Source organism: Pagrus pagrus, assembly GCF_965226575.1.
Source record: "Pagrus pagrus genome assembly, chromosome: 5".
Taxonomy (NCBI): Eukaryota; Metazoa; Chordata; class Actinopteri; order Spariformes; family Sparidae; genus Pagrus; species Pagrus pagrus.
The window spans coordinates 540,550-554,753 of NC_140189.1; the positions used below are offsets into that span (position 1 = coordinate 540,550).

Sequence of the window (14,204 nt, forward strand, 5' to 3'; positions counted from 1 at the left end):
TGTTTGCTGTACTGTTCTAATTTCTCTGCTTTGAGTAATTTCTCTGTCCTTTCTGTCCTTTCCTCTTTTGTACCCTACTAACATATACTGTATGACAACACTGACCCATCCTTCCTTTTATAATCCCCTTAGGGAAGTAAGAGTAGATGGAAAAATATTTTTAGAGTAATTTCAGAATTCTGAGCACAGAGTCAAAGGTCTGAGCAACAAAATAAAATCTGAATACTGACAAAGTCTGAATTCTGCTTTTATTCCCAATTCTATACTCACACTTATTTCCTCAAAAGGCATATCGCTGAACTCAATTCAAATTTTTACTCCTGGTCCTCCAACTTTTTTTTAAACTTGCAGTGGTTACAAACAAATATGACAAAACTGACAAGAACAAAATAAAGCTGCTGAACTATCCAAGTGAAGACATTGTTTGACCACTGAGAAACTGCAACAAAGTCGATGTAGACTTTTGTATCAGTTGTAAAAATTTACTCTGAAGGGGAACTAAATTAAACTCAAAATTTTATTTGACATTTCTGTCTAAGACCGTTGCTTTCAGTGATTGGTCATGAGTGGAACAGAGATCGGCAGAGGACAGATTAAAGATTAGACCCACACTAGAGCATGGTCTTTCTCCATGTGTTCCTGAGGCTAACATGACAGACAAGTAAAGCAGCTGAGAACACAAGCTATGCAGAGATCAGGGGTAGCCAAGGCCCTTATTTGACAGGACTATATCAGAGACGAGCCTTTATTCCCAACAACCTCCAGTATTTTCATTCCAAAAATTAAATTGTAAAGTTGTAATTGTTGTTCTCAGGAAAAAAGAAAATCAGCATCTGCTATGTGACATGAACCTTGCCAAATGTTGGAAACACTTAAGATTAGCCATTTATTTTCCCATAGTAACTTTAAGGGTGAAAACTGTCTCCACCTTCAAAAAGAAAAAAAACCCAATAAAAGTTTACCATCCTTGGAAGAGTTTTTTGCAAAGTATCTTCAACATGTTTAGTTTTAGCCACTTCCACTGTCTGATTCATCCAAGTATTTCACAGTCAGGAACTAAGGCACTGCATCAGCAGGACAGTTGTCTGCTGGGATCCCTCTTTATGTGATGGAGCCAGTAGTGTTTTGTGGTATCTAGATGTAATCATCATCCACAGGTTCTCCTGGTGTATCACAGTGATGCAGGAAAAGGACCACCACCCTCTCAAAAACTCCTCTTTTGCTCTGTCGACGCTCTGAGATCTCCTCCCCAATGGTTTCCATGCAGATGTCAGCTGACAGCTGCCCTTTACGCCGTGGGGCATAGATGGTGGCTAACACACAACACAACACAACAGAGAGCAAAACATTTTAAGTGCTTATTCACTTATATCCCTTCTGTTACAGGAACAATTTAATTAACTAGTAAATACTAACAATTGTGCACATTTAGGGAAAAACCATGTGGAGTAACTGCTGATAGGACAGATGGATGCACTTACTGCTTTCATCGTCCTCAAAGTCATAGCGGGCATAGCTGTTGGGATCAGCTGCTTTTAGAGCCTTCAGCCAGGGGAAGTCGGTTATCATGCTGTAGGGAGCACCATCCACCACTCCTGAATAATAACATAAAAAAATATGTTCATTTTAAAAAAGTTTTGTTGTCTCTGAACAACACATCTCCTGTGTCTCCACTCTGCCAGCTGTTTGTTTGGAGTATAATCTTGTCACACCCACCATTTCTCCGTCATTTCTTGTCATATCCTTCATGCTATTTTGACCCCGTCTTAACTAGGCCTCACTTGTAGTACACTCCTCCTACCATTCAGACTCACATCTTCCACACAGAGTACTGGAAGCTTCTGAATCTTCCTGAAGCTATGTATCAAGGAGAAAAATCTGATTTCCTTTACAACTAATTTGGCAAAATAACTAATTTGCTTTTTGAATAAGTTACTTTACCAATATATCATAATTACAACAGATTACATCAGAAAGGCTACTTTTACTGACATTTAAAACTGACAGAACCAGGGTGACACAGTGAATAGTGCAGTGGAGCAAGATAAAGATTCTGAAAATACCAACATGGCAACTATCGAAACAAGCAGGACGTGAGGGTCTGGCAGAGAATCAACCAGAGTCTGAGGCCTAGTCCACATGTACACGGGTGCTTAGGAAACAAGGCTTTAAAACAAGAACATCCAATGTTGTTGCATTGTTTCAGAAATAATCTCTGTCCGTACACACCTGAAAACACATCACATGACTATTCACGTACACTGGGCATGTGTATGTTGCTGATAACAGGAAACAGATTGTGATTACTGATTACTCTGCTTGGTTGCTTAGTTGCAACAAATACAATACTGTGAACAATTTTACTTTTCCTTACTTCACTTAATTACTTGCTTTTACTTTCAGTTTTTTATTACAGGTACCAGGGCTGTTGTTTTTTTTCTGAAAACAGGACAAAAATGATAAGGTAGAGAACTGTGATTGGTCTTCGCCTCCTCCAACACATTCTCAATCCCAACTTGTCAAATATGACAGCTTAGTCAATGGCCTAAAGCTTAGAATCCTCCTGGAAAATGCTATTGTTATGAAAACACTGTCAACAGTTGGTTAAAATCAATTTGTCCTCTGCTTAGCAACAACAAAATGTCATGGGTCATTCTGCTTGAGATGAGTCCATATGCATATGTCTGAATCTGGGAATCAGAATAAATCTTTTGAGCCAAGACACTTTGAAACTGGGTTCTTTCTCACCTATTATTGTCTTTAAAACTGGAACAACAGGTGTCTGCGCCATTCTGTGCGTTTTTTTTGTGTGTTTTTTTTTTGCTATGACGACCAGTAGCTCCTTTAATTTCAAAATATTTTTGCTATATTTTCCTACTTTTTCACCTTTATGCCCCCTTCCACTGAAACATGCTCAGGGTTTCCCCCAGAAAACTTGTTAAGCCCGGTGGTAGGGTGGCCCACCAGCGGCCCACCGGTGCCCAAACGTGCTCTTTTGTGTCAGGGGCCTGACCCTGACCATTGACTGATGGCAGGGCCCTATAGGTAACAGATTCATTAATGGAGTAGTAGAATTTAGAAGGAGTGATTCCATAAGGCTTTAAGATCAATGTTAAAAGTTGACTGGAAATTTGAAAATATTATCATTATCATGTGTTATTATAAGACATTTATGTAACACCAGGTCTTACAGATTGCACTCTTGAAATGCTGTTCAACCAACCACAAAAATAAATAAATAATAAAAATACTATTTAGATAAATAATATCAACTGTCTGCACTAAATACTAAAAAACAACTGCCTGGTGTCTCCAGAGATTTTTGTTTTTTTCCTCAGAGATTTTTACAATCTGGAGTCACGTAAACATGACCACGTGTCTTTTTCCGGTCAGTTGTCATGGAAACGTGACAATCACGGATCTACCAAAGATACTCTAATCTACTGTTTGGACCAGAGAAAACAAACGTGTGTAAACGCGAACCGTACGAGCTGAAAAATGAAACGTTGGGTCATTTTCACAACTGGTGAAAGCACCTCGGATCACAGAAGTCTGGAGCTCTGACACTTCAGGGGACGACGACGTGCTAACAGCTAACAGCTACTAGCCGCTGCAGCAGCTAGCTGAGCCTCTACAGCCGCGGCTCGGCTCACGTTAAGGGCTACGAGGTCAATCAGCTGGTGAAGCAGCGGTCTGATGAGCATGATGTCCGTGACATATCCCGTTATGCGCGACGAAGTTGTGACGTTGTCAGGTAATGAAAAAGACACCTGATCACGTGTTGATGGAGAGCAAAAACTGATTAAAAATAGATAAATAAACGATGCTTAGCCTGGCGGGGGGGGCAAGTAAGACCTGGCGGCCCGCCAGGCTTATAATACACTGGGGGAAACCCTGCCTAAGATAGAGATGCACTCATCAACACTGGAAAAGAAAGTGTCAGATTTTAATCAAGTACAACAGACCACAAGAAGATTCCAAAATGCCGAGAAACCAGTGAGGGGATCACCACCAGTGGCATCTGCTGAGCGGCCAGTCAGATCAGAAGGAAAAAACATCATTGATAGTGCTGTGACCGCCCCAGGAGAGTGGAAAGAGAGCCGGCATCAGAGCGAAGCTGATCCACCTTGGACCTAAAACTGTTCCTCTACCAAGCCTTCTTCTGGCTAATGTCCGGTCGCGAGAAAATAAAGTGGATGAGGTGTGTGTGCGCGCGTGCGTACATATATATGCATATATATACATATACATATACATATATATATATATATATATATATATACACATACATACATACATACATACATACATATATACACACACACACACACACACACACATATATATATATATATATATACACATATATACATACACATATATACATATATATATATATGTATGTGTGTATATATGTATGTATGTATGTATGTATGTATGTATGTATGTATATATATACAGTACAGACCAAAAGTTTGGACACACCTTCTCATTCAAAGAGTTTTCTTTATATGTGTATATGTGTGCGTGTATATATGTATGTATGTATATATATATATACATATATATTAGGGCCGGGACTCGATTAAAAAAATTAATCTAATTAATTAGAGGCTTTGTAATTAATTAATCGAAATTAATCGCATTTTTAATCGCATATAAATATTTGACCTGAGAACAGTGAGAAGCAATTTTTTTCATATAGGTTTTAGTATACCATTGAATAATGACTGAATTTAAAAAAAAAGAAAGAAAAAAAAAAGTTCCTTTGTAATATTTACATTTTTGGGGATACTGAATTTTAGGTCTTCATTGAATGTTAGCCATAATTATTACTATTAAAATAAACTGAATAAATAAAGACATGGGATGTTTCATTCGGTGTGTAATGGACATATATATATATATATATATATATACAGTACAGACCAAAAGTTTGGACACACCTTCTCATTCAATGAGTTTCCTTTCTTTTCATGACTATTGACATTGTAGATTCACACTGAAGGCATCAAAACTATGAATTAACACATGTGGAAATATGTACTTAACAAAAAAGTGTAAAACAACTGAAACTACGCCTTATATTCTAGTTTCTTCAAAGTAGCCACCTTTTGCTCTGATTACTGCTTTGCACACACTCTGCATTCTCTTGATGAGCTTCAAGAGGTAGTCACCTGAAATGGTTTTCACTTCACAGGTGTCAGGTTTAATAAGTGGGATTTCTTGCCTTATAAATGGGGTTGGGACCATCAGTTGTGTTGTGCAGAAGTCAGGTGGATACACAGCTGATAGTCCTACTGAATAGACTGTTAGAATTTGTATTATGGCAAGAAAAAAGCAGCTAAGTAAAGAAAAACGAGTGGCCATCATTACTTTAAGAATTGAAGGTCAGTCAGTCCGAAAAATTGGGAAAACTTTGAAAGTGTCCCCAAGTGCAGTCGCAAAAACCATCAAGCGCTACAAAGAAACTGGCTCACATGAGGACCGCCCTAGGAAAGGAAGACCAAGAGTCACCTCTGCTGCGGAGGATAAGTTCATCCGAGTCACCAGCCTCAGAAATCGCAGGTTAACAGCAGCTCAGATTAGAGACCAGGTCAATGCCACACAGAGTTCTAGCAGCAGACACATCTCTAGAACAACTGTTAAGAGGAGACTGTGTGAATCAGGCCTTCATGGTAGAATAGTTGCTAGGAAACCACTGCTAAGGACAGGCAACAAGCAGAAGAGACTTGTTTGGGCTAAAGAACACAAGGAATGGACATCAGACCAGTGGAAATCTGTGCTTTGGTCTGATGAGTCTAAATTTGAGATCTTTGGTTCCAACCACCGTGTCTTTGTGCGACGCAGAAAAGGTGAACGGATGGACTCTACATGCCTGGTTCCCACCGTGAAGCATGGAGGAGGAGGTGTGATGGTGTGGGGGTGCTTTGCTGGTGACACTGTTGGGGATTTATTCAAAATTGAAGGCATACTGAACCAGCATGGCTACCACAGCATCTTGCAGCGGCATGCTATTCCATCCGGTTTGCGTTTAGTTGGACCATCATTTATTTTTCAACAGGACAATGACCCCAAACACACCTCCAGGCTGTGTAAGGGCTATTTGACCAAGAAGGAGAGTGATGGGGTGCTGCGCCAGATGACCTGGCCTCCACAGTCACCGGACCTGAACCCAATCGAGATGGTTTGGGGTGAGCTGGACCGCAGAGTGAAGGCAAAAGGGCCAACAAGTGCTAAGCATCTCTGGGAACTCCTTCAAGACTGTTGGAAGACCATTTCAGGTGACTACCTCTTGAAACTCATCAAGAGAATGCCAAGAGTGTGCGAAGCAGTAATCAAAGCAAAAGGTGGCTACTTTGAAGAACCTAGAATATAAGACATATTTTCAGTTGTTTCACACTTTTTTGTTAGGTATATAATTCCACATGTGTTAATTCATAGTTTTGATGCCTTCAGTGTGAATCTACAATTTTCATAGTCATGAAAATAAAGAAAACTCTTTGAATGAGAAGGTGTGTCCAAACTTTTGGTCTGTACTGTATATAATGTATTAGTTTCACTTTTTGAATTGAATTAGTGACATAGGCCTTAATAAACTTTCTAATGCACCTGTACATCAGAAACAATAGGAGTGATAGGTACAGTAGGATATGCAATAATTAACTACTGCATACATCTTGACAGCTCTACTTTACACTGTTGATTTGTATAATCCCAACAGACATGTCCAGTGATTTTCAGCTTTCTGTGTTTACATGTGTCTGTTTTGATGATACAAGTCAGCGGTCCTGAAATGTGTGTTTCTCTTCTTTAAAACACATTCTACATTGCGGAGGCGACGTCTTTCCACTTAGGGCTTCCTTCACCTTTGAAACGGGGCAGAGCTCCGTGGGAAACACCTGCCTGACACAGCAACGTAGGGAACCGTTCACGTCCGCGGCGCACAGCTCCACGGACATGCACGGGGGGAAAAAACGGCGTCGCTGTCGCACCGAATGCACGCGGCTACGTGCCGCTATGGGTTGTGAGCGCGCATGTCGCGCGTCTACATTGGAAGCTAATAGGTAGGCTATTATCAGTATAATCAGAGGCAACCATGAATGAGTTCGCCTCAGTTTCACGTGATTGTCACTGTCAGCCTGTGAATTTTACTGACCCGAGCTGAGACGCACCCCAAGTGTCGGCGGCTTTTTAACTCGTTACATAATTGTGCTCCAGTATAGTCGGTACGCCTGAAACTCATCCAGTGAGAAACGTTCCGCGGTGCAAATATAAGTGCGATTAAAATGCGTTAATTTTTTTAACGCGTTAATTTTTGTGTAATTAATTAATCTTAATTAACGTGTTAAAGTCCCGGCCCTAATATATATATATATATATATACACATACATATATATATGTATGTATATATGTATATACATACATACATACATATATGTACACACATACATATATATGAAACAGAGTGCAAGCAAACTGACAAACAAAGAAATTGTACCTAAGAAAGGTCAAACCACTTTGGTTACTTGGCTACCTGAACTCTGACAAAGCACAGACCAGCATTAGGTGCAAAATGTGTCGTCGACTAGTCCTCAGCAGAACTGGAAACACCACCAACCTCTCAGAGTACTCCGAAAGCATGAGTTGGCGCTATCATGCTAGCGTCAGCCTCCCCTCAAGTAGCCAACAGCCCAGCCCTACTGCTTCTACTAGTCAAACTTCAGTTAGACAACCAACAATTGCGTCTGCTTTTTCAGCCATTACCCCATATGAAAAGAAATCGAAGCGATACAAAGTCATAACCAGTGCAATTACTTACTGTATCGCTAAAGATATGATGCCTAGAAGCACGGTTGAAAAACAGGGCTTCACAAGAAGCTAATGACTGTCACACATGCCAACATGCTGCCTGGGCAAAAATATTTTTCCCAAACATCCCTCCCTCTACGCAGAGTGTAGGGTAAAGTTGGAGGAGCAGCTCAAAAATATCAAGCACTTCACGACCACTGCTGATATATGGTCTAGTCGCACATCCAAACCACATCTTGTCTTACAGAACAGGAGGCTATTGAAGCTGAACTGAACAACTACCTGCAAGCTCCTGATGCAGACAGTGAGACCAATCCCCTGGCATGGTGGAAGATCAATGTAACATCCTTTCCCAGAGTGAGCTGCCTGGCCAAACGCTACCGTTGCATACCTGCCACCAGCTCCTCCTCAGAGCGCGTTTTTAGCACAGGTGGCAACATTGCATCCTGCCATAGGGCAACTTTAAAGCCTGAGACAGTTGCCAGATTAGTCTTTCTTACAAGAAGGTTGTAGTGAAGTTGCCAAGAATGTGCAATACCCTAAGTATACAGTAACATAATCATCCTCAATGTTTTATTTTCTTTAATCAATGTTCAGTTCAGTATACTACCTCTAAAATGTTTGATAGATGTTTGAAATAAGGCACTTGTTGTATTTATTATTTTATTTATTTAGTGGGTTATGTCCTAAGGAGAATACTCTTAAAACTGTAAATTGAACATTATCGTTAAATATATATCGTGATAATTATCCACATTGATCAATATAAAAAAACACATCATGATAAAAATGTTTTCCATATCGCCCAGCCCTAATGGATAACTGGACGTATAAACTGATGGAATATCATGTCGATGAAGTTGTTGATGCCTTGTTTAAGGTTTTCAGTTCATAAAGGGGTTTGAACTAACATCAGTTGTGGGGGGTGTGAGGAACTTGGCAGTCAGGCTGGTAAATACTGTACAAGCTTCAGCTTTTGTGTTTGGTGTTTGACCAGGTGTTTCCTCACGTTAGACATATTGCATTGGTCAGGTTTGTATTTTGCATTACAAGACAAAATCACTGCAGCAAGTGTTGGCCTCACTTTTTTTTTTTAAACCAACAACTCAAATTTAGTAATCATTATTTACGACAATCTGCATTTTTATTCTACTTCCGAGCCACCATTTCAATTAATTTAATTCAAATCAGAAAAGCTTTTTTCTTGCTTATCAACACATGTCATCTTTAGCAATATATCATTATTACCGTTTGGTTAGCAACTTGCCTTGAGGACACGGCTTCACCCTGTACCACTGTCTAATCAGCTGTGATGCACTCAGCTACATGTGCTACTGGCACTGCTGAATCTGAGTGTTGTTAATTATGGAGTCAGTGCGCTCTGCTGGACTAAAAAAGTCATGACACCCTTGATAATTACCCCACTGTTTTCTCTATTATACAGTCTTAAAATAAAGGTTTTCATATCAGTATACATACACAGATCAGCCACAACATTAAAACCACTGACAGGTGACATGAATAACATTGATCATCTCATCACAATGCGATGTTCTGCTGGGAAACCTTGGGTGCTGGCATTCATGTGAATGCCACTTGACACACACCACCCATCCAAACACTGGACCAAGTACACCCCCTCAACACAACAAGACTACCCGATGGCAGTGGGCCCCCAGCAGGACAATGTGCCCTGACACACCACAAACACTGCTCAGGAACAGCTCGAGGAACACAATAAAGGGCCCAAGGTGTTGATCCCAATCTGACTGAGCATCTGTGCTGGAGCAGGTCTGATCCATGGAGGCCCCACCCCCCAACATACAGGACCCAGAGGATCACTATAAAAACGCCCTGGTGCCAGACACCACCGGACACCCTCAGAGGTCTTAAGTCCATGTCTTGACAGGTCAGAGCTGTTTTGGCTGCACAAGGAGAACCTTCACAATATTAGGCAGGTGGTCATAATGTTATGCCTGATCGGTGTATATGCCAATACCAATATGGCCGTGATAGGCCCATTTAAGTGTCATATTGTCCGATAAAATCGTTCGGGCTCTAATTTTTATGGAATTGTAAAGTAAGCAGAGTTATTTTTCTTTTCTTTGTTACAGTTCTTACCATCATATCGTATGAAAACCAGTTTAAATAACGTGTTGTACCTCATATTTTGCCACTGATGTTGAAATTCTTTCAGTGGGGCTTTTTCTGGTGACATTTGTTGTCACCTTACTTAACCTAAACTTATTAATCAAAAACATTCATGTGTGGACTTGTGGAATTTGAAAACTTTGATTTAATTTCAGATCTTATTATACCGTATACTCCAACTCGTGCATTTCGCTTTCAAAATTCAGGGCTCCTGATGGTTCCCAGGGTTAAGAAGAAGTCAGCTGGCTGCAGGGCTTTCTCCTATCGGGCCCCCTTCCTCTGGAATAACCTCCCAGCTGATATTAGACAATCTGGCTCTAATGACGCCTTTAAATCTAAACTCAAAACTCACTTTTTTCACTTAGCCTTTAATTAGTCCTTGACATCGACTGCTAGCTTCCTCGGTGAGTCGGTCTCAGTCTCAATGAGTAAGCTATAGTATTAGACTCCACATTGTCCTGCCGACGAGTAATTATCTGCTTATCCTGATTAACATAGCATTTCTATAACCTTGTTTTGCTTTCTGTTCCCACAAGCTGCAAGCTGTGTCAATTTCACTCTCTATAGCTTCCTCCCCCTCTTTCTCCTCCTCCTCCTCCTCTCTTTTCATTCAGGCTCCCTTCTGATGACCTCGGGCCCCAGGGACCATCTACCTCTCCTGGCTCCTACAGCCCCACATACTGTCGGATCTGGATTGTCACACCCGGGCCCCGTTGGATCATTCCTCTCCTTGTTTCGCTATCTCCTTATAACTGTATTCCTGTAAATTTTTAGGCCTCCTCATTCTGATCTCTCTATCTATCACTAATTATCCTGTGTGGCCTGCCCTCTTCCAGGTCACCACGGTGGACAGGAGGTTGTGTGGCTCGGGCACCACCTGGCAATGCCTTGTCCTGCTCAGTCGTCTCCTGGATCCACATACTTTACATATATAATTTGTATCAGATTTTCTGTCAATGCAACCTGTAATATGTGATTACTGTTCTTTCTGTACATGCAACATCTACAGCATGACTGTCCGTCCTGGAAGAGGGATCCCTCCTCTGTGGCTCTTCCTGAGGTTTCTTCCATCATCTTTTTTTTTTTTCCCCTGTTAAAAAGGTCTTTTTTTCTCCATCAAGATGGCAAGTTTTTCCTCACTCGAATCGAGGGTCCAAGGACAGAGCATGTTGGTTCACTGTACAGACTGTAAAGCCCATTGAGGCAATGTGATTGTGATTTTGGGCTATATAAATAAAATTTTATTTTATTTGATTTTATTTTATTTGATTTGATTCAGATACGATCAGTGTCATCTTGGAATAAAAATGTATGAAGCTTTTGGACAATGCAGGTTTCTGCTCCCTACAGATCCTGAGTTAAAGCACGTCAGTTGTTAAAACACACACACCTTTGTCCAACTGCTAATAGGAACCGTCCGTTGTTTAGTGACCAGAATCACAACATGAACATCTGTTTTCAGGCAGCTGTAGCCATCACACATCTAATTAAGAGTTAGGTTTTGCATTCCATGATGAGGTTAGTATTGGTTTGACCAGTTTTCACTTGAGATGAGATGCAACTAGGGATGCAAATTTTTAGCAATTTCTTCAATCAATAGTCGGATGCCTTACCAATCGATTATAGGTTAATCATTAATAATATATTCATGTTCAAAAGTTTACATACACTTGTAAAGAACATGTAGTCTTGAGTTCCAATGATTTCTCTCTCTCTCTCTTTTCTGGGATGGAATGAGTGGTACACAAAAACATTCATTAAGTTTGGCCCACTAACAATTTATTATAGTTCTTCTGAAAATGTGACCAAAATCTGCTGGGTCAAAAATATAAATACAGTAATTCTAATATTTGGTTAAATGTCTCTTGGCCATTTTCACCTAAATTAGGCGATTTTGACAGCCATCCACAAGCTTCTGGCAGGCCGCTGGCTGAATTTTTAAAACACTCCTCTTGACAGAATCAGTGAAGAACAACACATTTGTTAGGTTCCTGGCACAGACTTTTTTCTTCAGCACAGTCCAGATGATGTGGTTTCAAGTCAGGACTTTGGAAGACCATTCCAAAAACTTAATTCTTGCCTGATTTAGCCATTCCTTTACCACTTTTGATGTGTTTTTGGGATCATTGTACCCAAACTGTGCCCAAGACTCAATCTTCTGGCTGATAATGATAGGTTATCCTCCAAACGTATTGCTGGTCATTGTGGCCAAACAACAACATTTTTGTTTCATCTGATCACTTCTTTCTTGCACGGCAGCCTCTCAGCCCATGGCAATGCAAAACACTAGGGGTGTAACAACATACCCATATGGATTGGAAATTGGTTTTAAAGTTAAAGATACGACTACACCAATATGCGGAACTCTGGATCGATCTAAATGTACAGTGAGCCGGTCGATGGCACGATTTTAAAGTTATGAATCGGTTGCTATGCTGCTACTGCGTCACATCGTCTTCAAACTCTCGTAAAAGTTAAAAGGTCAGCGCGAGACTCTCGCGAGATGTGTAACGTTAGTGTTGCCTGCCAGGTAAACACAAAAGCAACACATGTCCGACAACACCGGTAAAATTTAAAATGCACCGTCAAATACAAAATCAAAAGTTTGGAAGAGATTTGGATTTTAGAAGGACCAGCCACAACTCGGTGAGGTCTAAGGTAGTCACAGCATATATAGCCCGTTTTATTGCAAAGGACTTACGACCTGTCTGCTTTTGAACATGTTGCTATCATTAGCTGTATTCTGTGACTGCTGTCATTGTCTACTGAAATGATGTACTGTTTTGAACCATACTGCACACTCTTTACCGTCCGCTGACAGTTGCTGCACAGTGCAGACTGTAATCCAACTTTTGAGTTTATTATCAGTAGTGAACCTTTGTCTGATTGTTAATGATAGGTGTGATTTTATACACTGATTAGGGACATCCAGTTCAGAGAGGTCCAATGCAGACAGATCCAGCTCAGAGACCCTGATTATGGAGATCCAGACAACAGGATAGTTGTTCCTCAGATCCAGGATGAGACAACAGGTGTGTTTTTTTATACACTGAGGTATAAGCAGATTAAGATAGAGATATACATAATAGCAAGAAAAATACATATGATTCCCTGGTCTTCTCTGGTCTTTCATAAAATATCTATTTGAAGGTAAGCAATGGCACTTTAATAGAATTGGCTTATTCTAATTTATAATAATGTTGACATGAAACAAAGAATTGTATCGGATTGTATCTCATCGTAGCGAATCAGAATCAAATCGTTCCATGATAAAAAGTATTGTCCCTGAATCGTATCGTAGCCTATGTATCTTAATACATATACAGGGCAGACAGTGGAAAAAAATCCTAAGCCTGAACTTTTTTCGGTGCCCCGGAGGTGGGGAGGGGTAGGGGGTGCTATGTATGCAGCACCATTTTAACACATAACATATATAACATTATTTGAAAATAACCCTTTTAACTATCTTGCCACTTATCTGCCATATTGTCACATTGCTTTAAGAATACTCTGACTATAGATTATACTAAAGCAATACAAAAAAAGGTCAGTAGGTGGCAATAGTAGGCAAGTAGAAAAAGATTTGATTAGTAGCCTAACCATTGACTTAAGGGCATGAAAAAGGACACTTATTAACTTTTTTAAACATAAGTGCAAAATATGCACCATTTATTTTAAATACAGAAAACAGCCATTCAATTCCATTAATAATAACATAAAATCAGACCAGTATGTTCATAATCCTATCCATACTTTTGTCCGTGGCTTCATCGATGTTGAGTGAAAACGTGCCATTTTTTAGCTTCTCGGATAGAGTTTTTTTAAACTGACGAGATGCCATGTGTAATAAAATAGCTAGCATGCTGCCTCGAAAGGGACAGGTGTATGAGGGCGACTTCTTTGACAAACTGACGAGGGGTCGAGAGATGTGAAATGACAGGTCGTGCTCAGCAATAAAGGAGCAGACGCAAATTTTTAAATCAGCCACACGATCAGTCTTTGAGGGCGGAATGTCGGCCGTGGCTGTTGCCCCCGGCAAATGTGAGGTGTGTTGGATGGCACGGACAGATGATTTATGCCTTGGGTCTGACTCGTGCCGTGAGAGAACTTTTTTGCCGCTGGTTCCATAGATCAGCCGCCTTGCGCACAACGTGCAAAAACATGCCCCTGGTTCCCGGAGCTTTTGGCACCAGCTCCCAAAGGGCTTGCCATCACTACCCACCTCCTCTATCTTTGTCCA

General features: G+C 40.5%; 1 protein-coding gene across 6 annotated transcripts in view; it reads right to left on the reverse strand.

Moving 5' to 3' along the window:
- Window positions 1-231: 231 nt before the first annotated feature.
- The window catches only part of fbxo38 (F-box protein 38), a 57,929-nt gene continuing 43,956 nt past the window's right edge, over window positions 232-14,204 (reverse strand). For all 6 annotated transcript variants that reach the window (XM_084352485.1, XM_084352484.1, XM_084352482.1 and 3 more), the window contains 2 exons: window positions 1,482-1,595; window positions 232-1,313 (listed from right to left, as the gene is read on the reverse strand). In XM_084352485.1, the coding sequence (XP_084208611.1) occupies window positions 1,135-1,313; window positions 1,482-1,595 (293 nt within the window). In that variant the 3' untranslated portion in view covers window positions 232-1,134. The remainder of the gene's footprint in view (window positions 1,314-1,481; window positions 1,596-14,204) is intronic.